The 26,677-nt window shown below is 35.9% G+C and overlaps 1 protein-coding gene across 1 annotated transcript in view; it reads right to left on the bottom strand.

Moving 5' to 3' along the window:
* Positions 1-5,781, bottom strand: part of LOC136039631 (uncharacterized) — a 36,849-nt gene extending 31,068 nt beyond the window's left edge. Inside the window, exon 1 of the mRNA XM_065723529.1 lies at positions 4,000-5,781. Within this exon, the coding sequence (XP_065579601.1) occupies positions 4,000-5,781 (1,782 nt within the window). The remainder of the gene's footprint in view (positions 1-3,999) is intronic.
* Positions 5,782-26,677: the final 20,896 nt, after the last annotated feature.

Below are 26,677 nucleotides of genomic sequence, written 5' to 3'. Positions count from 1 at the left end.
TACTGCACATAATATGGTAAAAGAAATTGGTAAATGCCAGTCAACCACATTTAATTCAGTTTAAGCCATCAATCAAGTTTCAAAAAACCTCATTTCCCTGTTTATATCCCAGAGACCCAATATTTCTCAGCCATTATCCAAGAAACAATATAAATTTTTTTCCAGATTAATTTCTAATACCTTGAATCCTACTTCGTCAATAGCCATTGGTATCAAATTATGTCATTGATTCTCTTCTTCTCTCCTAAATAACATCCAACTGCCAGGTTTTATAGGAATTGTTCTTCTTTTTTTGAATTTGTGCTTCTGTAAATTACGAAGAGAATTCTGAGCCTGAAACAGCACATAATTTATGTAAAGTAAACAGACATATTTTACTACCGTACTTGCCTCATAACACCGTGCTATGGTACGACAATCAGATAATCAGTTTTTTTTAAGAAGATGAAACACTATTCCGAAATGGTGAGGAGCAGAAGGGCTGAAACGTACGTAGGGGGTAACCCCCCCCCCCCGAAATCCCATTATTAGTTTTTATTTTCATATAATTTTCTGATATCTCTCACACAATAAGAAATTTTAAGGATTTTATGTATATATATATATATATATATATATATATATATATATATATATATATATATATATATATATATATATATATATATATATATATATATATATATATATATATATATATATATATATTCACTGAAAACTTCAATTATAAACAAAACTTCACATAGCCATATCATCTCCAGATCCCACGACATGATATACAGGAAGAAAAATCAAACAAATCCACAAACTAAAAAATTAGGGTGACTGATTTGAGATCTCATATACATCTAGAGTGGTAAAACATTAAGGAGAAGATGGCAAAGATCATGACATATATGAGGGGGGGGAGGTATATTTGCGGTTAATACGATTATTATATCTGGAAAGAGCCTAAAAGAGACACTCAGTAGGGTCCAATTTATTCCTATACAAGTAAAAATTTATCTCCAAATATACATAAAAATTATTTTCAAAATCTAGAAGGGGTTGGGAGTTTTTTTCAAATTCTTTACGTGAGAATCAAAACAATATAACTTTCAATATATAAGGGAAGTATTATATCCCAAAACAAATATGACTTCAATAGTTCTTAAGGTCATTGTTTATAATTATCCTATCTGGAAGCAAAATTCATCTTACATTTGCAAAAATATCTGATCAATATAAAGTATGTCGTCCACGAAGATAGTCAACTGCTAAAAAAAGAAATATAACGTACTGTATAAATTGTATTACTTAAAATTGTATTAAAACTTTGGCTACTTCTCAAGCGAAAAGATCTGTCAAGAAAACACAGAAAAAAAGTGACTAAAAAAATTGATTACTGATGCGTCTAAAACTTAAATTAAAACGTTAAAACTTAAACATTAAAACTTAAAACGAACAGAAATTATTACAATTATGAAGGGGTTGGTTGGTCCCCTCCTTAATACCTCGCTCTTTACGCTAAAGTATTTTTAGTAATTTCAAATGAGCTATTTATTCTAATTAAACGGCCTTTGTGATTCAGGGTCATTCTTAAAGAATTGGAACAAAATTCTAAATTTAGTGTGAAGAGTGAGATATTGACGAGGGGACAAACCCTCTCATACACGTAATGAAAATATACAAATAGATAAGTTCGTTGGGTAAGTTAATTAGTAAGTTACGTATATTTATTACTAATAAAAACGTCCGTAATAAAATTAAAAATTCCAGTGGCCTTTTTAAGTAACAAAAAAACTGGAGGTCAACTTGACCCCCTTCCCCGCCCATTTTTCTCAAAATCGTCCGATTAAAACTTTGAGAAAGCCAATTAACCAAAAAAAGGTTAGATTAAAATGCAAATTTCGTTTTAATTATTCATGTACGGCGAGACAAAATCTATCCCTGTCTTAATTCAAAAACGTTCAGAAATTAAATAAAAAAACGTTTTTTTTATAAACTGAAAGTAAGGAGTGAAACTAAAACTTAAAACAAACAGAAACTATTCTGTATATGAAAGGGGTTGTCCCGTCTTCAATGCCCCCGCTCCTTACGCTGAAGTGTGACTCTTTCTCACAACTCTACTGTTAAACAATAAAAATATTTAGCGTAAAGAGCGGGGTGTTAGTGTAAAGAGCCTTTTCATATATGGAATAATTTCTGTTCGTTTTAAGTTTTAATGTCGCTTCTTATTTTCAGTAAAATAAAACTTGTTTTTCTTACTTAATTCTCGTAAACAGCACTAATAAATTCAATGTATTTGTCTGGTTACCATACAAGAACAAGACCTACGCTAAAGCTCTTCTATCAACAGAATCGAAAGCTTGTTCATTATCTATAAAACTAAAGACTAAAAATGTTTGATCACTCAGGCACTTCTCAGTTATTAATCTTAATGTGAAAATTTGGCCTAGAGATCCTCAGCACTTTCTAAGACCACGCTTCTTTTCCTCTCATAAACTTGTCCAATGCATGTCTCAGTTAAAGATCATCATATTACTAAGTAACTTGCTGCCAACAAAGACCAGATTAATGCCTAGATAAATACCACAGTCACCCACTTATCACCTTTCTTATGCAGTGGTTTAATTAAGCTTTGTTTTCTGAAATTGCTACGTACTTCTTCTTTTCCGTAAATCATATCCACAATCTTGAGTGAGTTATTTCTAACCTCAGGGCCACCATGTTTTACCGGCTGACACATTTTCCCCTTTCTTCCAGTGATTTTCGCATTAAAAATTGAAAGAAGAATTGGGAAGCTAAGAAAAGCAAATGCCTGTCCTTTAGATATCCCATTTCCCCTTATTAGAATACTTGTTTTTAAGGTGTTCATCCGATCTCGTTTATTCTCCTGTCTATACAAAGAAGTTTTTGTTGATTGGCAGAGAGAAAAAATCCTTCCTCCTCTTATAGACCTGGAACCATTCGAGAATCTCAGTTCCACACCTACCTTAATACTATTGCTTATAGAATAGAACAGAATATATTTATTCACTACAATAGCCGGAGCTAGCATTAGCATGTCATGACAAAAATAATTTATATCTTCAAAAACACTCACAGGAAAATTTAAACAAACAATATATTAATCAAACATTAAATATTAGTCGCGTCAATATTATTAAAATGACGGGTAAAATATGGAACAAATGATTTGCGATATCTCTCAGTACTATATGCTGAGCAAGTCAGTAACTGTGGACAATTGTTTTTTATTTGTCGAAGTCTAGTAACTGGTCCTCCAGTTGGGGGGCTCGCAAAGTTGGGTAGTAGACGACAATGAGCTGAGGAATTTAAACAATTTAGTCCAAATCTATATGTTAAGCCATGTCTACGACTACCAAGTGAGTCCAAATTGAGTTGTTTCAGTGCATCTTCGTAAGTTGAGTAGTTTTGTCCAAGTATAATTTTTACAGCTCTTTTTTGTATCGTCTCAAGTCTATCTGTTTGATCTTTTGTCAATCCCGGATGCCAAGTAGGGCATGCATACTCAAGAGAAGGTCTTACATAGCTGCAGTATACAGACTTTAAAACCTCAGTTGGTGTACCACATCTTTTTAGGTTGGAAAATGAATGTAAAAGCGAGGCGCCTTTTTTAGTCAGATAGTCAACGTGCGAATTCCATCTTAAATCATCGTCCAAAACAATCCCAAGTATTTTAACAGTTTTCTTTGTTGGCAGTACGGAATTATGAGAAGAGTGGTTGTTACCCTTTAGGAAGGAAAATGTCATATAAGAGCTCTTAGTTTCACTGACCGCCAGTTTTACCTTTCCTAATTCAGCTTTTAGATCATGATAGATTTTGATCAAGTCAGACTGTTCAGTAGTCGGAGGGCTTAGTCGCAGTGATAAAACAGTTAAATCATCAGCAAATTTAAAACGCTCACGTATTGTTGTTAAAATACGGTTAAAAACAATAAGAAAAGAAAGCGGGCCTAATTTAGTCCCTTGTGGCGAACCACAAAAAATATTTACAAATTCAGATGGCTCATGATCAGGAAGTTGGACACACTGAGATCTTTCAAAAAGAAAACTAGCTAGCATTCGTACAACAAATGGACGGGCACCCATAGCCTTTGCTTCTTCCACAACTACATTATGATCAAGACTATCAAAAGCCTTAACTATGTCTGCAAATAAAGCTTCAGCATAGGCCCCATTATTCTCTAAGTGCTTAAGGATAGTATCCAATAATGCAACCAAATAATGAACAGTACTATGCCCGGATCTAAATCCAAATTGTTGGGGATCAATATTATCATTTATGTCCTCAAATAAACAATCAAAAATAAAACTTTCAAATACTTTTGAGAGAGCTGGAGTTTTCGAAATCGGCCTCATCTCGGTTATATCTTTAGGTGCCTTGCATTTGGGGATTGGCGTTACATATGCCTGTTTAAAAATACATGGGAAAACACCATCAATAAAACACTGGTTAAAAATTGCCGTTAAAGGAGTAGATAAAAGATCAGCACACTCAATAATCAATTTAATTGGTATCTCACTAGGATAACTAGATTTACAAGAATCAAGTGCCTTTAACTTTTTAGCAACTGAACAAATCTCTAGTATAGGGATATTTGAAACTGAATCATTCGGTGGTAATTTTCTTAGTTGCGGATGAATTTTACAAACAGATGCAAAAAAGTTATTAATTTCACTAGGTAACAGGGGTTTACCATTGACATCTCTCACTTCAACTCTGGTTACTTTTTTCCCGATAATGTTCTGAACTAAGTCATGGAACTTCCTTGGGTTGGATTTATATATTTTGCTTATTATTTTAGACCCATACTGCTTACGAGAACATCTTATTTTATATACAATTAAATTTCTTACTCTTTTGAAATCTTTTACGGATCCAGTTAAATGCAATTCGCTCCTCAATTTTATCAGATTCCGAATCTTTTGAGTAATCCATGGTTTATCATTAGATTTCACATATATTTTTTTTTTGTGGGAAAATTTCACAGTATTTTTGAATAGTTCCTTACAGAATAAACTTGCCATTTTGTCACCGTCAGACAATGAGAGAATATCACGCCAGTCACGATCTGTGAGCCATTTCTTGTAGAGATTTACTAGTTCAGGTGAGAAAGGCCTGTACACCACACTATTTATTTGTCGATTTGGGATAAAATGATTGGGTGTCCAAGCAACACACAAGTGATCACTCAAACCTAATGGGGGTAATGTAACTGGAGTATTATAATATTCAGGACAGTTGCTAAAAATGAGATCCAACATACGGTTACCTCTTGTGGGCACATTCACAACCTGCTTAAGTGATAGTGAATTACTTAGCCATTTGGCATCTAAGTCATTAAAGTCACCACACATTATGATACCAGCATTAGGATACAAAGATCGTACATTGTCAGTGCAATTCTGTAAGTAATTCACAAGGTCTTTACGATAGGGGCAACGGGGCGGATAGTAAACAACACATATCACCAGTGATGCCACTTCCTTGGGAAGCTTCTTAGGCCTGCACCACAACCATAATACTTCAAAAGCATGCTTATTTGGTATATTACTGAAAGTGAGAACTCGATTTCTTATAGACGATCGACAAATAATACCAACACCACCACCATGTGTTACTGAAATATCATTGGGTGTCATTCTAGGTTTGAAATAGGTATCATATCCTTCAAATGCTACAACATCTTCAGTCGCGGACCATGATTCACAGATACAAGCAATATCAACCAGTTCATTCTTCAAGCAAAGTTCAACCTCTTCTAATTTGTTCATAAGTGACCGGACATTTGATAATAGTATTTTCGGAAATATATAGGGATGAAAGGGGGCTTTACACTGCGGTCTCGAATCTCATTGCCAACACATTGAATCGGTTCCAAGTTGGGATACTCGGAAGACATGGTTTGAGGGGGGGGGGTGAATCTTTGATTTCTTTGAACTTCCAAATTGGTTGGTTGTTAGTACTGGATATATTGTCGGAAGGCTGGCAGATGTTGGTTCTTGCCAGTTTCTCCAAGTTTTCACGAGGAGTGGTTGGTATGAGGGGGGAGGGATCTGCATTGGCTGATTTAAGACAGGTGGTTTGAGCTTCAAACTCATAAGTGGGACTGTAAACTGTTGTCTTTGGCAACCATGTTTTAACAGAGGTGGAATTTTTCGCTCCCCGTTTTTTGAACTTCGCAATTCAGTATTGGAACGTAGCTTTTTCCTTCTGGGGGAAGAAGGGATGCACATTAGGACAACAGTTCATGAAACAAAGGGCATGAGCAAATTTTTTACACAGAGATCTGTGAGGCAGAATACAACACTCATCACGGCAGATGCCTTTGAAATAATCCACGCAAATATGGAGAAACGTGCAATTCTCTGCCTTTCTACAGCCTTGCCTTATGTGAAATCTGCAGACACGTCGTTCAGGAATATGATCTGTTGTAACACCCTCTTTATCTGTATGCGGAGACTGAGAATAATCTAGGTCGGTTTGTGTTGTTTGACTAGTAAGAAAGCTACTGCATTGAACAGATACATTATTACTGAGAACTTTAGAGCTGGTTATATTACCCTGGTCTAAGCACTTCTCACAGGTAAAAAGAAAGAAACGTCCCGAGGGTTTCTGCAGAGCAAGAACTATGTCTGCATCAATTGCAGCGCAGGCCGCATGCATGCGGTGTAAGCAAAGGTGACAATCAAACGAAGGGCTGTCTTTTGTCGTTTCGTCACATAAGAGGCAGCTCAGATCAGAACCTGAGTAGTCATTTCTTTCCTCGGTGATATTTTCTATAGTATCGATTCTTTCCTCGGTGATATTTTCTATAGTATCCATAATTCTCAGTGCACCGGCAGGAATGCTTGGAGATTTAGATGACAAGTTTTCTACTGGGAAGATAGTGTTCTTTTTAAGTTGATCCTGGATTTTATCATTGTTACTTTGCTGTTTCGGACTATTATTTTTCGATCTCAATTTTTTCAGAGTAAAGGTTTTAGGGGAATCTTTTTGTGTACAAATTATGCACACAAAGGTCTTCTTCAAGTCATTAGAGTATTTAGTTTTTCCACAACTAAAATGAGACCATTTATTACATTTGATACACTGCACGCCGCCTGTTTTGCTTGTAATTCTTTTTAAACAGATACCACACTGCTCCGGATCCATAATAAATATCGCTACTGAGTACACCAAGTTCAAATTGCAAAAATGCCAATAGTAAATAGATCAAAACAATCGGATACTAAATGACTCTAGGGAAATCACTCAGGTTAATTCTTGAACTGAACTAAATGTGGTTGACTGGCAATTGCCTATTTCTATTTTATCATATTATGTGCAGTAGTTAGCATCGTTCTTTGCTATTCTCTTTGTAAAGAATTTTTTCTTTTGAATTTATACTAGCGACTAGAGAGAGGCTACAAATTTTGGTGTGACGGTTTTTGTGTTTAATGAATATTTCTTACTCAGTTTTTTTTACATAGAAAATTTTTCTTACTTAGAGACTGGGCAAATTTGCAGAAACTATTCTTGAGTTAAATCCTAATATCAGTAAAGGGCAAATTTCCCCTTTATTCTTGAGTTAACTGACGCTATTTGATATCAAGACTTTGCAATTACTAGTGTAATTTGCAATTACTAGTTTCAGTCAGGAAAATTATATATTTAGTAAAAGATATATCGTTTTGATGATAGAAATTAAAAGGAGAATTTTAAGAAGGGGAATTGAAAGGGGACATAGCCTAAACTAAGTTTGTTACATTAGTAATAAATAAAAAATTTGATTGCGTGTCTACTCATTTACAGATAGTCGATCAGTTAGAGCCGATTAATGTATATTTGCTTATAAATTTCTATTCTGAAATAAACAATTCCATGTATAAAACTGGCAAAGGAATGCACCGTCATTTTGTAAAAACAATCAATTAAAAATTTGAAAACACCTATATAGATTTTGGGCCATATTATATGGGTGATAATATAAAAAAAAAGACTGTGAACTTGAAGAGGTCAGTACAAGCATGAAAAATAGGATCTTTTTTGATAATTTTTCCCGAACACTAGGGATATTTTTTTTCGTATTTTGAAGTCAAGCAGCGTATCTTGAGGTGAAGAGGCTATTCTTTGAATAAAATTAATTTGTTTTCCAAATTTGCGGGTGCCAAACCGGAGAGGGGTACTCAAGATGGGGATGGACAAAGGAGTCTTAGTAATGAATAAATATGTTCTATTCTTTATTAATAAGCAACCAGATTACAGAAAATGATCCTTATGCACTCGAAAACTCTCCCAACTCTGTAAGCCCCATATAACTTATCATTTACTATAATTTCGATCCATTCCTTCCTTATATACCACCCTAAAAAAATTTCCTCCGAATTTCCTTTTAAATTCAGCCACCTTTTGTTGATAGTTTTCTTGCTCATAGCTCAAATGTCTTATCAACAAGTTGACAGTTTCAATCGGAAATACAATGCCTTGCGGAAGAAGTAACTACCTTTTTTTTTCTATTGGCTGATGAACAACGCTATTACGGAGGAAATAGAGGTAAAATAAAGTAAAAAGCAAGCACATTTTGAAATTGTATTTTTGTGATTTTGCTTTCAAACTATTTTTGATAGACATCAGAAATTTGCTGTAAAGGTTGTAGATTATAAAATCTACACATAATCCAAAATTCTACCCTCTAGAACCAACTTCATACCTTCTAGCACGAAAAATGTCGAAAATTAAAAATAATTTTTTGCACCAGTAAAAATAAAAATATAACAATGCTACAACGAAGAATTTTTTTAAATACTGGCAGAATGAACTAAAAAAAAAAAAAAAAAAAAAAAAAAAAAAAAAAAAAAAAAAGTATGTAAAGCATAAAGCATATACAGAAAAAGTGAAACCAACAGTTTTTTCCTTTTTAACTCGAGAGTCATCAAAAAACAAATCAGCTCAAAATTGCTTAAATCGCAGAAGTTATTCATGATTTTCTATCTTAGGAAAAATACCATTGGACACAAATTAAGATGATTAGCCTTAAGCTCATCAATGAATTTCAATTCATGGGAAAACTCCTTAGCGAGACTGTGGAGTCGAACTTGGAGAGTACGTCGGGTTACTCCATTGGGAACAGAGAGGGTGAAACAACGAATATGGTATTTGACTACTTGTGATTTATATGATATAAAAGAAGCAACCAATTTCACTAGGAAAAGGTCAATATTGAATTCAGTAACAACTAATACATTGTAATTAACCAAGTCAAATGCCATTTTTGGAAATTAATTTAAGTCAGGCATTTTGAGGCTATTGAGGAATTTTACCAGTTTTGTTTGAGAGTTCATACAGTAAACACCTTTATTGGATACAATCTGGATATAATTCTCATTATACAGTAAGACTCAATCGTGATTCCCTATGGACTTCTCTTAATCAACCTTGAACTTGGATGTTCTGAGTGAAAATTCCCTTGGGAACTTTGATTATGCAATTTCTATATTTCTAATAGAATCAAAATATTGCAAGGTACTCCCTCCTAGCCTAGTCGCTAGATAGTGCTTATTAGTCATAAAGTCTTTCGGCTGCGCAAGTTTATTGAAGATTTAGAGTCTTTGAATGAACTCATCTAAGTCGCTGGCTCCCCTGTTTATTTTTCGCTCAGGATTATTTTTCGCTATTTCTAATACTGTAGTGAGCTAGGATATTTTCTTTCCCTGCACTTCCATCAAAGACATGACGGAAGAGACCTAGCCCTTGGATGTCCTTTTTCTTAGACATTCCACCGCTGCCGCCACCGTAATGCTTTTAGGTCACTCGGTTTTCTGCGACTGAAAACTGTACTAGCATGTTTTTGCCCTTTGTTTGGGACCATTTTTTTGAGAAAACAGTTGGTATTCTAGCACTTTTTTCGTGCCCATTGATATGGAGCGTGTGCCTCAAAGTAATTTTTTTTATTAGGTTCCTCTTGGCCAAATATTTTCTATTGGTAACGCTAAAACTCATGCGAGGCAAAGGTTTGTTGGCCCATCTACAGCCGTTGAACTCCCTATCCTCCAGAAAAATGTTCGATCCTCCAGGTCAGGAGACCAGAATATAGAAAGTGCCCAGCCAGTTGGAAACCTAGCTCTAAACAAGTCCCCTTTTTCTTTACTACAAAACTTGTCTGAAACACTTAGTACTTTGTATAGTTCTTGATCCTTCTCCCATTGGGTGTGAGATGACGTTCCTTACTACTACAGTGTGTACTACACTGTGTGTAGTACCACTACAGTGTGTACCTTATTACTGAAGTTGTCAACCCCTTGAAACTTTCAAACTGGTATACCTCATAAAGGAGTTTTGTACAAAAAAATGGATGTCATATACTTTGATCCGCTCATCAAGAGCTATCGATTGCCGTCGAAGAAACAATTCTATCGGTCTTAGTTCAAAAGTTGATTCTTTTTTGCCGTAGGCCGACTTTCTAACGTTACCACTTAGAAAGGAGCAAAGGATAAGCTCCAATTTCTTTAGCAATGAGAGAACTTTTAAATTTTATTAGGCACATCTGATACCATTTCTCTACCGCAATCCCAAGTCCGAAAAACCGAATGATAAACTCAGCTGAAATCACGAACAGAAATGAGTAGAAACAATAGATGGCAGCACTTTTGGACCCGTTTTTTGCCACATTTTTGCTTCTGTAAATTTTTTCTATTTATCACTCAAAGAAGATATATTGGCTGTGGGGCCGGGTAACTGCACCATTTATTTAACACTTATAGATTTTAGTCTATCTTCAACTTGAAAGTGTTGCCTGCCTGCTTGCCTGCTAGAACGGAGCTTTCCACTCGAAAGCAGAAACATGGTTTGATGAAAAGAAAGCTTGGCTGCGCAACTTCAGATACTCCTCTCTGACATAGACTATATAACTCGACTTCACGTCGCACACCATTGGCTCTGGCTCATGGACAAGCAAAAACCATCCTTTTTGGCCCCAGGCAAGAGTTCTGCGGAGCTTTCCAAAATGTAATGTCATATTCATCAATCCGGCCTGAGGTCCACACTTTCTGTAAAAACTGCACAGGTTAGACCCTTAACAGTTTCCAGGAATAAGCTGAGATCGGCGGCATAGGAAAAAAAATATAAAGAAACGGGACAAAACCAAAGTGTTGCTTTCGCAACAATATTAAAGAAGCATTTAGAGGTAGCGACAGTGGAGAATTTTGGAAGTTAGTGAAAAGTTCGTTAAGGTGTAGGAACAAAGAAAGGAGGATTCCACAAGCTGAAAGTTGGCAAGATTATTTAGAGGAAATGGAGGGGCAAGGGCATAGTGGAATAGATAAAAATATAGATCTTAGGAACATAGTAGGTTAAGAAAGCCAATGGTCAGAAAGACCTTTTACAGAGGAAGATTAAAATAAATTCTTATGCGACACTGGCTAATCATGACAAAACACAAAATACAAAAAAAGAATGAGGACAATAAACAGCCAGTGAAAAAATTGAAAATTACGCAAATATTTCGGTCAAGACCCCCACTTGACCGTCCTCGGTGCAGAATAAACTGAAAAAATAAACCAAAGCTTAAAACAGAACCAAAATATGATAACCTTTTCTCAGTAATGGTGAAAGGGTAACTTTAAAATAAAAAGCCTAGATACATCTCAAACTCAGACTCTTTCTAAGATAACTTTCATTGTGTAGCAAAATCAATCGGCTGTTTTTTTATTGCTGTATACTGTAAGTTTTACAATGATGTCCTGATTAGCAAACAACTAATCTTATATATTAAAAAAAAAATTCCCCAATAAAATGTTTGGTTATGATCTACAGAAAGAACGTAAAAAAAAACAAATGCTAGATGTTGCTGATCATTTCTTCCCGATTCTAACACCAGCTTCCTCATATTCTTTGGCCCTTAACTTGAACCTCAATTTACATGAAAGATTCGCAAAAAAGGACGGGGCTTGCAAATTTCAATAAAAATTCTAATTTATGTCTTTTTCAGTTGCTTCATTTAGAAAATCTTAAAGTTTGACAGATTTAGTGTGACTAGGCATCCTGGGATCATTTTAAAAATTACTTAGTCAATATTATTTCACCAAAACAAAATAAAAATTTCGTATTTTTTTCAAAATCAAAAAAGATCTTGAAAAAAAAAATAAAAAAAAGTGGAACAGTGAATTAGATTTAAAACGTGGCGTCAAAATTGTTTATACCTAATCCCAAGATGTATAGCATACTTTCAGAAACGACCCTTTGAGGCTAAGTTGATAAAGATAATGATTGTACTCTCTCGTAGCCATTAAAACGATGAATGTGTATTTTGAAAGGTTCTATAGGAAAGTTCATCCGGAAATAGTCATTAATCAGAGGGCATTCTGTAAAAAATAGCAAATCATAGGGCCTGTAAAACAAAACTTGAAAAGAATCCATAAGACTAACAAATAAGGACTGATCATATAAAAGCTTAATTGTACAGTCTAAGTAGCTGAAATGTTCTATTTTTTTTCTTGAGCCTTTCATGTTTATGTTTTCATTTATATTTTATTTTTTTGTATTTTTTTTTACTAGCTATGTGCATTTCCTGCTTGCAAAGAGGGTTGAAATAAATTATTATTATGAAAATTCGAAGTGATGAAGATGATTTATGCAAACATTTTGTGCACAAAAATATCAACTGAATTCTTTAGTACAAAATACTTAATGCGTAAGTAATATTTAGAGCAAATATTTAAACAAACGATACACAATGTGATTTATGAACTTGCAACTCATTGTGATAATGCAACTCAAGCAGAAAAACGTCGTATTTTTTTAGGCGTAAAAAACAAACCAAAATTCTTAAATTCGTTGTTTCTTTTCATATTTCAGTTTTGACTATCGTCTGTATCATGTTATCCAAACATTTTGCTTACAACTTAATATATCTTAAAATAAATATTGTCAGTACAAAAAGCCAAAGTCCCAGTCAATTTGAGATTTAACCAATGCCAATACTTAGCTGGCACCAATTTCAGCCAGTTACAATTTTCTGGTCAATTAGAAAACTCTAAGAATCTGGTCCGATTAGATGAGAGTATTGCTGAAATATTACTTTGAGTGGGCTGTAGGACTTGCCTTCTTTTTCTTTCGACCTAATTCAAAAATAAATTTGCTCAGCGTATGGCATTATATCAGTTCTGAATGTGCTATTGTTATTCTTCGTCAGAATTGTTTGGCCCAACAGCTCTTTTAACACTAGCTACCTGTAAAATAAAAACTTATCACAATAAAATGCGAATGGGAGGCAAGATAATAGTAAGGCAGAGCCAATTTTTAAAATTCCAACTCCTTTTTGCCCTTCTGTAAAGTAGTATGCCGAGACAGGGTGTACTCAAAACTTTATTCTAAATACAAATGAACTACTGTTTAACACTAAAAACCCTTCTACTCTGTTTTCCCTTAAGACAATTAAATTTAGCTTGGTTAGAAAAATGAAAGGGAATACACAAGTATTTCTGGTCCTTGCAGCCTTTCCAATATTTTTTGTTTTTGGAAAAGTGAATTATTTAGATACAAAATGTAGAGTTGAGACTAGATACAATTAAAGATAGGAATGTATACCTATGATATATTCCAATCTTATGTGGCGATCACAAGAAGTAAATCTGAGTCCTTAAAATCTTTGGATTTGTGGTTAAGGCAACGTGTGGCTTCTAGCACTGGCAGCTGGATAGAAAAGCGCTCTTCAAACTCATTTAACATTCTCTTCTAAGCCTCTTAGAACTCTCCACATTTTGCCTTCCGTTGTTGCGCTTTCGGAGTCAATTTTGTGCTTTCCAATTGGTGTTTTCGGCAAGTAGTCTCTTTGTCTTCCGGATATATTCTGAACTCATTTTGATTTAGCAGGTATGGCTGACTAGAAAGCACTTGTTTCCGACAGATAAGCTCCGACATTAATGGTCATCTCCTTAGACTTACCCTATAGGACACGAAAATACTCGTCATCACGCATTTTCCTCAGTTCGTCCTTTGTTGCACTGATTAAAGTGCAAGCTTCTGAGATGACCAGATCTTTTGCCTGTAGTTGTTCAGAAAGAGGGTTTATCACTGCAAGAACTTCGTGAATGACGTGATAACTGAATATTAAGGGAAACAACTCTAGCTGGTTCTTAAGGCCCGTAACTTCTGCCGCTGCCTTCCTGTCATAAGATTCTTGAATTACTGACAGAACTGTGATTATGCAGTCATATCTGACCTAGGATCTTAGCCACTGATCTATACCAGTAAGACCAACATGTCACTACTGTCCTTTCACGTGTTAGAACAGGCATATTGGCAGTTTTATGGGCTTTGACAAACAACTGGTATCGACTGTTGCTGTTAGAGATGAAACTATAAACTGTTTGCAAAACTGAAAATACTGATGAAATTCTTTGTATTTTCTTATACAATCTCCAATGACAAGGTCAAGCCTATGGGAAGGTCAGTTTGTGTGCACCGCTTTTGGTGCTTTTTCTCGAAGACGGGCCTATACTCCTGAAAAGTGTCCACTCATTACACTGGCCCCTTCATGGCACTGTCCAACACACTTTGACCAGTCAAGGCCGATACCCTTTATTTTGTTGTAAATGAAGTCGGCCAAACTCTCAGTGTCAACCCTGCGCATGTGGTAGCAACCTATGGTCCTTTCTTTGATTTTCAGATCATGAACATAGCGCACTAAGATTGCGAGTTGTTCTTTTTTCTAGAGTTCTTTTGTCTCGTCAGCAAGAACGGCAAAATATTTTGCTTCTCTGACTTCTTTAGCGATAGACCTTTTGATTTCATTTCCTGTGACCTCAATGTAGTCATTTTGGTACTCGTGTAACATGTAATGGCTATAGGCCTTAGGAGAGTTTTCCATCAAGTCCGGGTTGATTTTGGTTAGAAGATGTATTGTCTCTACGAAATTCCTTTGATTGGCACTAGACTCCGCTTCATTATGGCCACGAAACACAACACTTTGCCGTCCAAATAATGCTGTAGGTTTTAGTAGAGCTTTTACGTCCTGTCTGTTCTCTAGTATTTCCTTTTCATGTTCTTTGAGGAAGAATTGACTGTCTCCGAGCCCAGAAAGGACTTTACGAACCCATGCCAAAAGGGTAACCATAAATTAATTAGGGAGAACGGCAAAAACAGGATACTTTCTTGAAATATAATAATCGTCGAGTGTCTTGAATTTGCTACTTAGTAATTATTCACAATAGAAATGCGGTGAAATAAGAGAAAAAAGTAGATCAAGGACGAATAAACAAAGAATTACGAGGTTGAAATTGGGCCCCTTCAGAAATCAGGGAGGGAGCCATGGCCCCCCTGCCCTCCCCAAATGACGCAACTGCGTCAAAAGCGAAGCCTTGACGAGGGTACGAACCCCCTCATATACGTGATAATTTATGTTCGTTTTATGTTTTAATTCTATTCCTTACTTTCAAGTGAAAAAACTTGTTTTTCCATTTAATTTCTGATTGTTTTTTAAATAATGCTGGGAAATCTAGCACCTTCTTCACGGAAATTCTCTTTCCCCATGTACAACTCTTCAATGTAAATATCCTCCCACGTAACCTTCTCCCCCTCCCCCCTGTGGTCTCAGAAATGACTTTTGGCTGCTATCAAACAATCAATAAACAAAAAAGCAATCAGAAATCAAAATTAATGGTCTCATCAAACATTCACAACAGGTAAACAGATGAAAAAAAAAAAATCACAAAGCGAGTAGAAAATAAAATACAAATACAACCCCCCTCTCGACTCAACTATAAGAAAAGCAAGCCAAACCAAAGAAATAACTTAATCAAGGTCGGTTTCCTCCCCCCCCTGACTCAGGTAAATGATTCCTCCGTCCACTTCAATCATGGTAATTATGTTAGCTTTCTCAGTTGCCTCACCCTCTCCAAATAGCTCTGCATGACATTTTTAAGGCTTACATCGTTTTTGGATATCAAGAACTGTGTGGATGCCGGACAATGTGCTTAGTTCTTCAGATTTTGACAGGAACTATAACTAAAATTACTCCAATTGTTAAGATGTCTTGAAAGAAGTAATGAAAAAAGAGCTAATGTTTAATATAAAATGATTTTTCCTAGTTTGACACTTGCACTCTAAAACCTTTATTGACTGAATGAATTACGATTGCCAATGTTGTATTTATTTTCAAACAGTTTGTGGTAACGAACTGTAGTAAGGAGCGACCTCAATAGTAACCGAAACTAAAAAACAGAATTTTTGATACCAATAGTTACATCAAAAGATTCGCACTTTAATGGTGATTTTAAATATATAAGTTTAATCTTATCCATCAAAAGTTAGGAGCCTGAGAATATTTCTCTTATTTTAGAAAATAGGGGGTAACATCCCTTAAAAGTAATAGAATCTTAATGAAAATCACGTTATTATTTTCAGGGTATCAGAGAAACCTACTATAGAAGTTTCAAGCTCCTATCTACAAAATTTCGAAAATTCGTATTTTTTGCCAGAAGACAGATCACGGATGTTTGTTTGTTTGTTTGTTTGTTTTTCTCAGGGGTGATTGTATATACCCAGTGGTCGTAGAATGTCGCAAGAAGGCTCATTCTAACGGAAATTAGAAGTTCTACAAAAAATTGGAGGACAACTAGACCCCTCCCACGTACATTTCCCCCCAAAAGTTAGTGGATCAAAATTTTGATATAGCCATTCTGTTCAGCTTAGTAAAAAACCTAGTAACCATGTCTTTGGGGACGACTTAACCCCCCCCCCCCATAGTCCCCGGGGGAGGGGCTGAAAGTTACAAACTTTGACCATTGTTTAGATATAGTAATGGTTATTATGAAGTGTACAGACGTCTTCGGGGGGAATTTTTCGCGTTGGGGTGGGGGTGTGCTGGGGGATACGTGGGGGGATCTCTCTATGGAGGAATTTTTCATGAGGGAAGAGAATTTCCATGAAGGGGTAGCAGGATCTTCCAGCATTATTTAAAAAAGATAATGAGAAAATAAAAATTTGTTTTTCAATTGAAAGTAATGAATAGCATTAAAACTTAAAACGAACATAAAATATTATGTACACAAGGCGGTTCGTCTCTTCTACCGAACCTTGCTCTTTACGCTAAAGTATTTTAGCAATTTCAAGTATTTATTCTACAACCTTTGTGATTCAGGGGTCATTTTTAAGGATTTTGTATAAAAATCAAGCTTTAGTGCAAAGAGCAAAATATGACGAGGGGCCTAACCCCCTAATTTACGTGATATAAATACAAAAATATAGAAGTTTGCTCCGTAAGTTAATTCGTAATGTACACATGTTTATTACAAACAAAATCGTTCGTAAAAAAAATAAGAAAATCTAGTTGTATTTTTAAATGACCATAGATTGGAGGGCAAATAGGCCTCCTCCTCTGCCCCTTTTCTTATCATAATCGTCCGATCAAAACTATGAGAAAGCCATTTACCCCAAAAAATTAATATATACATTTCATTTTATTTATTAATGGGCGATGAGCCAAAATCCAAACTTGTATTAATTCAAAAACGTTCAGAAATTAAATAATAAAAAAGAGTTTTTTTTAACTGCAAGTAAGGAACGACATTAAAGCTTGGAACGAATAGAATTAATTCTGTATATGAAAGGTTTTGTCCCCTCCTCAACGCCTTGCTCTTTACGCTAAAGTTTTTAATTGTTTTAAAAGTAGAGTTCGGCAAAGAGTCAAACTTAGCGTAAAGAGCGAGGCGTTGAGGAGCGGACAACCCGACAACCCCTTTCATATACGGAACTTTTTCGATTCGTTTTAAGGCATTAATAACGCTCCTTACTTACTGTTTAAAATCAATTTTTTTTATTTAATCAAACAGTTCGTGGTAACGGACTATAGTAAGGAGCGACCCGGCTCAATAGTAAACGAAACTCTAAAAAAACGGAATTTTGATACTAATAGATACATCAAAAGAATCAAATTTTAATGCAAAATTCAAATATATATGTTTCATTAAATTGTGTCTTATTCATCAAAAGTTGCGAACCTCAGAAAATTTGCCTTGTTTTGGAAAATAGGGGGAAACATTCCTTAAAAGTCATAAGATCTTAATCACACCATCGGATTCAGCGTATCAGAGAACCCTCCTGTAGAAGTTTCAAGCTCCTATCTACAAAAATGCAGAACTTTGTATTTTTTGCCAGAAGACCGATCACGGGTGGGTGTTTATTTGTTGTTTTTTTTCCCAGGGGTGATCTATCGGCCAAGTGGTCCTAGAATGGACCGAGAGGTCTGATTCTAACGGAAATTATAAGCTCTTTTGTCCTTTTTAAGTGACCAATACATTAGAGGGCACCAACGCCCCCTCCCACGCTAATTTTTTTCCCAAAGTCAACGTATCAAAATTTTGAGATAACCATTTTGTTCAGCATAGTCGAAAAACATAACAACTATGTCTTTGGGGGTGACTTACTCCCCCTAAGTACCCGGGGGAGGGGCTGCAAGTTACAAACTTTGACCAGAGTTTACATACAGTAATAGTTATTTGGAAGTGTACAGACCTTTTCAGGGGGATGTTTTGGTAGGGGGGTTGAGGAGAGGGGGCTACCTAAGAGAATCTTCCCTTGGAGGAATTTGTAATGGGAGAAGAGAAATTCCATGTAGGGGGCGCGGGATTTTCTAGCATTATTTAAAAAAAACAATGAAAAAATAAATATGAAATTTTTTTCCACTGACAGTAAGGACCAGCATTAAAATTTAAAACGAACAGAGATTATTACGCATATGGGGGCGGGTTCCATCAATTCCTAAATACCTCGCTCTTTACGCTACAGTATTTTTTTAATTTCTGAACGCTTTTGAATCAATGCATTGATTTTGGCTCTCCGCAGACGAATAATTAAAACCAAATGTGTATATTTGATTTTTCGGCTAATTGGCTTTCTCATAGTTTTATCGAATAATTTTCAGAAAAGAAGGCACGGGAGAGGAGGCCTAGTTGCCTTCCGATTTTTTGGTTACTTAAAATGGCAACTAGAACTTTTAATTTTTTACGAATGTTTTTATTAGTAAAAGATATTCATAACTTATAAATTAGCTTACGTAACGAACTTCTGTATTCTCATGTTTTCATATACGTATGAAGGGGTCCCCCCCCCCTCGTCAGTACCTCGCTCTTTACACTAAAGCTTAAATTTTGTCCCAATTTCTTTAAGAATGACCGGTGAATCACAAAAGTCGTAGAATAAATAGTTGAAACTGCTAAAAGTGCTTTAGTCTAAAGAGCAAGGTATTAGGAGGTGAGCCCATCATATGCGTAATAATTTATGTTCGTTTTAATTTTTAATGCCTCTCCTTATTTTGAGTTGAAAAAACTTTTATTATTTATTTTTTCATTGTTTTTTTTTAATGCTAGAAAATCCTGCACTCCCATCATAAAACTTTTTTTCTCCCATGACAAATTCTTCCAAGGAAAGTTCCCCCAACATATTCCCCCCTTCTCACCCCCCAACCTAAAATCCCCCAGAAAACGCCTGTACATTTCCAAATAACCATTACTATATGTAAGCACTGGTCAAAGTTTGTAACTTGTGGCCTCTCCCACGGGGACTGTGGGGGAGTAAGTCGTCCCCAAAGACATAGTTAAAAGGTTTTTGACTACGCTGAAAAAAATGGCTGTCTCAGAATTCTGATCCGGTGATTTTGGGAAAATAATTAGCGTGGGAGGGGGCCTAGTGGCCCTCCAATTTTCTTGGGCACTTTAATAGAGCACTAGAACTTTTCATTTCCGTTGAAGAGCCCTCTCGCAAGATTCTAGGACTACTGGGTCGATACGATCACCCCCGGGGAAAAAAACAAACAAACAAATAAACACGCATCCGTGATCTGTATTCTGGCAAAAAATACAAAATTCGTTTAAGATTCTATGACTTTTAGGGGATTGGTTCCCCCTATTTTCTGAAATAGTTTTTTCAGGAAATTTTTCTTAGGCTCGTAACTTTTGATGGGTAATATTAAACTTGACGGAACTTATATATTTAAAATCAGCATTAAAATGAGATTATTTTGATGTAGCTATTGGTATAAAAATTCCGTTTTTTAGAGTTTTTGTTACTATTGAGCCAGGTCGCTCCTTACTACAGTTCGTTACAAATACAATTTACAATTTATAAAAAAAAAAAAAAAAAAAAAAGACAAAACATAACACCAATAATAATAAAGATCCTGGAGGCGAACTTGTTGAGGACCATAACAGCAAAAAAATGAAAATGAAGAAGAGAGAGAGAAAAAAAAAGAAAAGAGAAAACATGGGTAATTAAAGAAAATTGAATAAGAATTTAGAGAATAATAATATCAAAATTTTAGTACATTCTTATACAGCGTAAGAAAACTTGTGGATAGCTCGACAATGGAGGGTATTATATTTCATAGAAGTATATATTTATAAATTGGGGATCGCTGGGCAGAACTAGAGACACACTTGGGGACAATGAAGGAACGGTGGGATGAACAGAGACAGAGGCTTTCAGAATTATTACTATTAAAATAAGATATTAATTGGGCAGGAAGATTCTTATGGTAATCGGAATATGCAAGAGATAGATTTAATTTTTTGACGTTTTGGTCAAAAGAGATAATATCAAAATCGGAGTACAAGGCATGGGTGGGATATAGTCGGGGCAGCTGAAAAACTGCTTTGACGTCACGGTTTTGGGCAAATTTTAATTTATTGGTAACTGAAGGATAAGTGTTGCCCCAAACAGATCCTTGAGTATGAGATATATAGGTAAATAAAAGAGTAATAAAGGGTGACAAGGATATCGAGAGGAAGAAAATAATTCACCCGATTAATCATACTTACCTGTCGCAAGATTATGGCTCTGTTGTAGGACACATGTGTTGCAAATGATAGGGAGGAGTCTTTGTCAGCCATTTTTTGAGAAAGAGACGTATATCCGAAAACATAGTTTCGAGAAAACTGGGTTCAAAAATTCCAGAAACTTCACTTCACTGGAAAGCAAGTATGCCTGTAGTAAAGATTTTTAAACTTAATTTGGGGTTTTCGATACTGCACAAGTCGATAGGCGGCTTTTCAAGTATATCCGAACTTCTGAAGTTGTCCATTTGGTCCTTACGTCTCTTTCACTAGAAACTTGAAAAACATATGCCCTTCTGAACAAACGAAAATTGGATATACATCTCTTAAGTCTTTTACTGATATGATCGGTTGGATATACGTCTGTTCTCGCGAGTAATGGCAAGGCTGGATATACACCAAGTTACTTAAGAGCTAAGTGATGGACCATGTATTTATTTCAGGTAAAAAAAGTTATAAAAAAATAAAAAAAGGAAACACTAGTTGATTGACCCCAATAAGTCTTCACTCCTTGTTGACGTTGGCATATTTTGCCAGAAATCGCGGTTGACTCAATTTGCCATCAAGGGAACTAGCTTCTTAAGCATGACGACAAGTTTTTCACTCTGTACGCCTCTTGGCTTTGACATCATCGAGGGGAAAAGTTGACAATCGAACCTTCGCTGTAGGAAATCCTATTTTTGAGGAGGTTCGTCCAAGTCAGTTTTCACGGTCATAGTTTGTTTGCCCCTGACAAAAGAAACCTGGACAATATCAGGTAAGTTACATGGCATTTTTTTTCTTGTTTCTTCCTGACATCCGCAATCTGAATCTCCAAAGCACATTTTCAGGATTTCATTTTTTCCCCGGGCTTGGAAAATCAGCTCGTTTAGGCTCTGGAAAGAGCAAGCGACTTTGGTGTGACGAATCTTTGACTCGATGCTGGCATGGACTGTGTCCGCACTCATGTGATTATGGCCTTTTTTCAAGTAACGAAGATCAATTCGGTTGATTGTGTTTTCTGGAGCGTTGACAATCTGAACCAAACCAGTGTGTAGTTTCTAATTTTGTTTTGGCGGTACAGTTGTCACAGTATAGTATGATGTCTTCCCCTCAAAGAGCAGTCTCAATTTCAATGAATTTGTGAAGAGCACTTGCAATGTTCTTCGCATTTCTTCCAGAAATTTCCTCGTGCCAAGTCACAAAATACGAGCGACAATTCAGGTTCCTTGTCCAAACTGATGCAAAGGTCTCGTTGAAGGTAAGGAGATGACTGACGAAAAAAATGGTCTTTTGAAGACGGCATCGTGGGCAGAAGAAGGATCTTCTACAAGTCGAAGCTTTAAACCCTTTCGGTGTTTTTTTCATACACGATCGGCGTCAGTTGCGTAAAGGTTGCTCACTTTTTTACTTCTCATTATGCTTTTCCAGCTTCGTTACCCCAATTTCAGAGGCTGATCCGACACTGATTTTGGCTGATAGGTGTGAGCAGGTATCACATTCATCAATAGAAGGCATTTTCAAGGAGACATGTTATTTCTTCAGTTCTTCTCGATAGATATTCAGACCAATCTCCACTCCGGGATTTTTTTCTTTAAAATATTTTACTAAGAAAGTAATGGTAATTTCTTTTGAGAGATATTTCATGTTAGGACAGTGCTCGTGCCTATAGTGCCTCATAGAAGGCTCAAATGTCATAATGTATCGTTTGTGTTTCTCCATAAATCTGTGCATGCTCTCTCGCAGCCTTTCCTTATTTGTCCACCATTCCACAGAGTTTGAGAGGATCTTATGTGTACTTGCGAAGAACATGCTGAATGATCTTGTTGGATTTTTTTTGGGGGTGGGGGGGTGGGTAGCCCAGGATTGCCAAACACGTTTGTTTGCAGACCTCCTTCAGTTCAGAATCAACTGGGAAGTAAAACATTGTAGATCTGTTCGTTCTAATGGAAGAATTTTCTGCAATTTAGACTTGCCTTTGCTTTGGCTGGCTGGCTGTGATGTCCGGCTTAAGCGACTTGAGTTTCTGCTGATAATGCTGATACTGCAAGATTCAATGCTAATGAAATTTCTTAAGCCGAACTGCCCAGTGTGTCTCTATTTCAATAAATAGAGACACAGGGAATTTAAATATTGACCCAATTTATGATATTCTTTTAAAAAATGAACCAATAGTCGATGGGGGAATTAAAATTCTACACAATCACCAGGGGACAAGAGTACCCACTAGACCAAAAAGAGTTGCTTCAATGTTAGCTTACAAAGGGATTATTTCGCAACAGAATAATTAACTAAGTTTCAATTTTCATAAATTTTCCTCAGTTGCTCTTTGATTCTCCTTGAAGTAACTCGCATAGCTGCTTTTCCCTACGTGGATAAGTAGCGACAATTGTATTTATTATATTTGGTGGTGGTTTTTATTTGTTTTTAGATTAGTTTTCTTTTAATTTTCTATCTTATGCTGAAGACGCCTTATTTTATACAGGCGAAATATCCGCGTTGTTTTAGTCTTTTAATTTTACTGGCCGTCGTCTCGTTTGAAGTTTTCTTTTTTAGAGTTTTATCTCTCTTGATTGTTTATTGTCAATGCTAATGGCAGGACATCTTCAGCAACGTCAGGTGAGACAACTTGAATAGAAGAAAAAGTGAAAGTTGCATTTATCGAGAGAGTCTGATCTTCTTAGATGTCACTTGATAATGCTGCTGATACTGCAAGACTGAAGCAGTCTAAATTGTCTCGCAAAGCATGATTAAGAAGGGGTGCAAAGCTCATATCATTTGTTTCAGCAAGAATATATGTTAGCCTGGAGATGTCCATATCTTCTACTTCTACGTTGGATACCAGAAGCTCTGGATCCATGTAAAAAAGCAAAGGTTTCTTGAAGTTTCAGCTGCAGCTCATACTCCGAGTTCATCTCAGTTCTCCCGATGAGAATGTATGTATCAGTTAATCGATATTTGTTCGTGTCACCAATCTCTTTGTCATGCGAAATTTCAGCTTCGCAATGTTCTGCAACGATTCCAGTACCGTTTATTTTTTGAATTGTTGACTGGTTGAAACTGGGTAGATCCGGCATTTCAATCTTTGTCCTAAAAAAAAAATAGTTCCAACTCAGGAAATCGCTATGAACAGTTGTTATTTAAAGCGTTTTTGCTTGCCAGTCACTTCCAATTTTGCTTGCCAATTACTTCTAAACAACTAACAGCACGAGTGTAACGTTTCCAAGTCGCCTTTATTCCAAGGCAACCGTCCACTTACTCATTGAAGTCCCCACTAAACTCTTCCCAGTCCACTAACTGGCCTGGAAGCAAGATTTACAAAGCATTTTGCCTATCTTCCAAACCACTTAACTTCTTGTAAAAACAATAAGGTATATGTATTAAAAACGGCATAATATTTTAGTGAAAAGGACCCTCAACCCGATTACCACTTGTCTTACAGTAAAAGGGAAGTAAACCAAGCGAAATAGTAAAACCAATAAATCCAACAGGACTGCAAAAATAAGACAACAAGAATGGAGTGAACTAAGTGTTAATCTAGCAATCCTAAAGTTTAACTGAAAAGCCAACTTATATTTGTATCACTCGACCAAATTCATTATGTTGATTGCGTTAACGGATTTTTTTCACTTTTTGCCCTAATATAATGTTCAGAATATCTAAAGTCGCCCTCACAGTGCAAAATCCTACTATCAAGCAGGAGAGCTGATTCTCAGCACAAACGCTTCTTTTCTGTGGTGAGTGGTCAGCTCCAGGAAGTTTGGCACACGGCGTGAACAGTTGTTTTTCGTGAATTGTTTTCGTGAACTGTTGAATAGTTGCTTTTCGTGATACAACACAGACAAAAGCAGATAAAGCTTTCACAAACCACAGTGAAATTCCACTATTTGAAAATTGGTGATTCATGAATAGCCGAAGAGAAAAGTAACGCATTTGCATCGGGTCTTCAAGCATTTTCAAGTTAATAAGTCATGGGTACCCAAATTCCCAATCACATTCCTTTTCAGTTAAACTTTACAAAGACAATTCAGACTTCTCTTTACCTTTTGGCAGCTATGTCATGAGCCCTTTGGACCATGGTCCGAGCTCTTTGAGGCATGTTCCTTCACACAGATTTGGATGAACTCAGACAAGTTCACTAAAACCTTAATAGTTTTGACTTAGCTCTACAATTGAAACAGACAATTACCATAGAAAGTGCAAACATTTCTATTTACCATAGAAAGTGCTAATATCTCAATATCTTCAAAATGGCGTTTACGTCTGTTTGACAAAAAACGGCTGATGTGGACACCAAGAAACTTGGCATCTTCGACCTGTGGGAGGAGAATGGTAGAATATTTTAGGCCAAGTGCTTGCTGAGCTTAATTTTTTTTTTAAGGGGTTTGAAATAATACAACCTAACTGTTCTTTCTGTTAATGGTCATGCAGCTAACGAAACACCACTCCTGTACTCTATTCAGAAGGGTTTGAGTAGAGGCGACGACGGATGGTAAATTAGTACCGGTGATGAAAAAGTTGCTATTGTCAGCAAAAAGTACTTGGTGCACTGATGGACCCATGTCCGTAACCAAATAATTAATATAAATTAGAAAAAGTATTTGACCAAGAGCAGAGCCCTGTGGGATGCCCCTCCGGACAGGTAGAGGATGTGAAGTCACCCCTCCCAGACTCACATTCTGTACTCTACCAGAGAGATAAGAGCTAAGGCATGAGAAAGGAGCTCCACGAATCCCTAAGTTGTTGAGTTCACTTAATAAAACACTGGGATCAACCATATCAAAGGCCTTAGAAAAATCGAGAAATAAGCCCAATACAGTATTTTTCAGGTCGAGTTGGGAACGTATAAACTGTGTGGAGTCTATTAGTACACGAGAAATGTAAAACAGTTCAAAATAGGTATGAAACCTTTTAATTGACAGTGAATAGATATAAAATTACTTAAGTAAGTTAATTCTTAAGTTACGTATATTGTTTACCAATAAAAATGTTCGTTAAAAATTAAAGTTCTAGTTGCCTTTTTAAGTAGCCGAAAAATTGGAGGGCAACTAGGCCCCCTTCTCCACCCCTTATTTCTCAAAATCGTCTGATCAAAACTAAGAGAAAGCCATTTAGCCAAAAAAAAAGAATTAATATGTAAATTTCATTTTAATAATTTTTGTACGGAGAGCCAAAATCAACATGCATTAATTCAAAAAATTTCAGAAATTAAATAAAAAAAAAACTAATTTTTTTTAACTGAAAGTAAGGAGCGACATTAAAATTTAAAACGAGCAAAAATTACTCCGTATATGAAATGGGTTGTCCCCTCCGCAATCCTTCGCTCTTTACGCTAAAGTTTGACTCTGCCACAATTCTACTTTTAAAAACAATTAAAAACTTTAGCGTAAAGAGCGAGGGATTGCGGAGGGGACAACCCATTTCATATACGGAGTAATTTCTGTTCGTTCTAAGTTTTAATGTCACTCCTTACTTTCAGTTAAAAAAAAACTGTTCTTTTTTTTTAATTTAATTAGAACAAAGCCCGATATGCATGAACTTACAGTCATTGTCAAAAAAGGATGCAGTAAAGTTGATTGTTTGTTGGCATTTTAAGAACAGGAATCTACCTGTTTGTTTTCGCTTTACACATTAGTCTATATTGAGAAATTAAATTAAAAAACCAACAAGTATCTTTAACTGAAAGTAAGGAGCAACATTAAAACTTGAAACGAACAGAAATTGCTCCGTGTATGAAAGGGGCTGTTCCCTCATCGACGCCCCACTCTCTACGCTAAAGTTTGACTCTTTCTCTCAATTAAATAAAAAAAAAACTAGTTTTTTTAACTGAAAGTAAGGAGCGACATTGAAACTTAAAACGAACAGAAATTACTCCGTATATGAA

This window comes from Artemia franciscana, chromosome 19, assembly GCF_032884065.1.
Source record: "Artemia franciscana chromosome 19, ASM3288406v1, whole genome shotgun sequence".
Classification (NCBI taxonomy): domain Eukaryota; kingdom Metazoa; phylum Arthropoda; class Branchiopoda; order Anostraca; family Artemiidae; genus Artemia; species Artemia franciscana.
The sequence above is the reverse complement of the archived record's forward strand: the minus strand, read 5'-3'. Positions and strand labels throughout refer to the sequence as shown.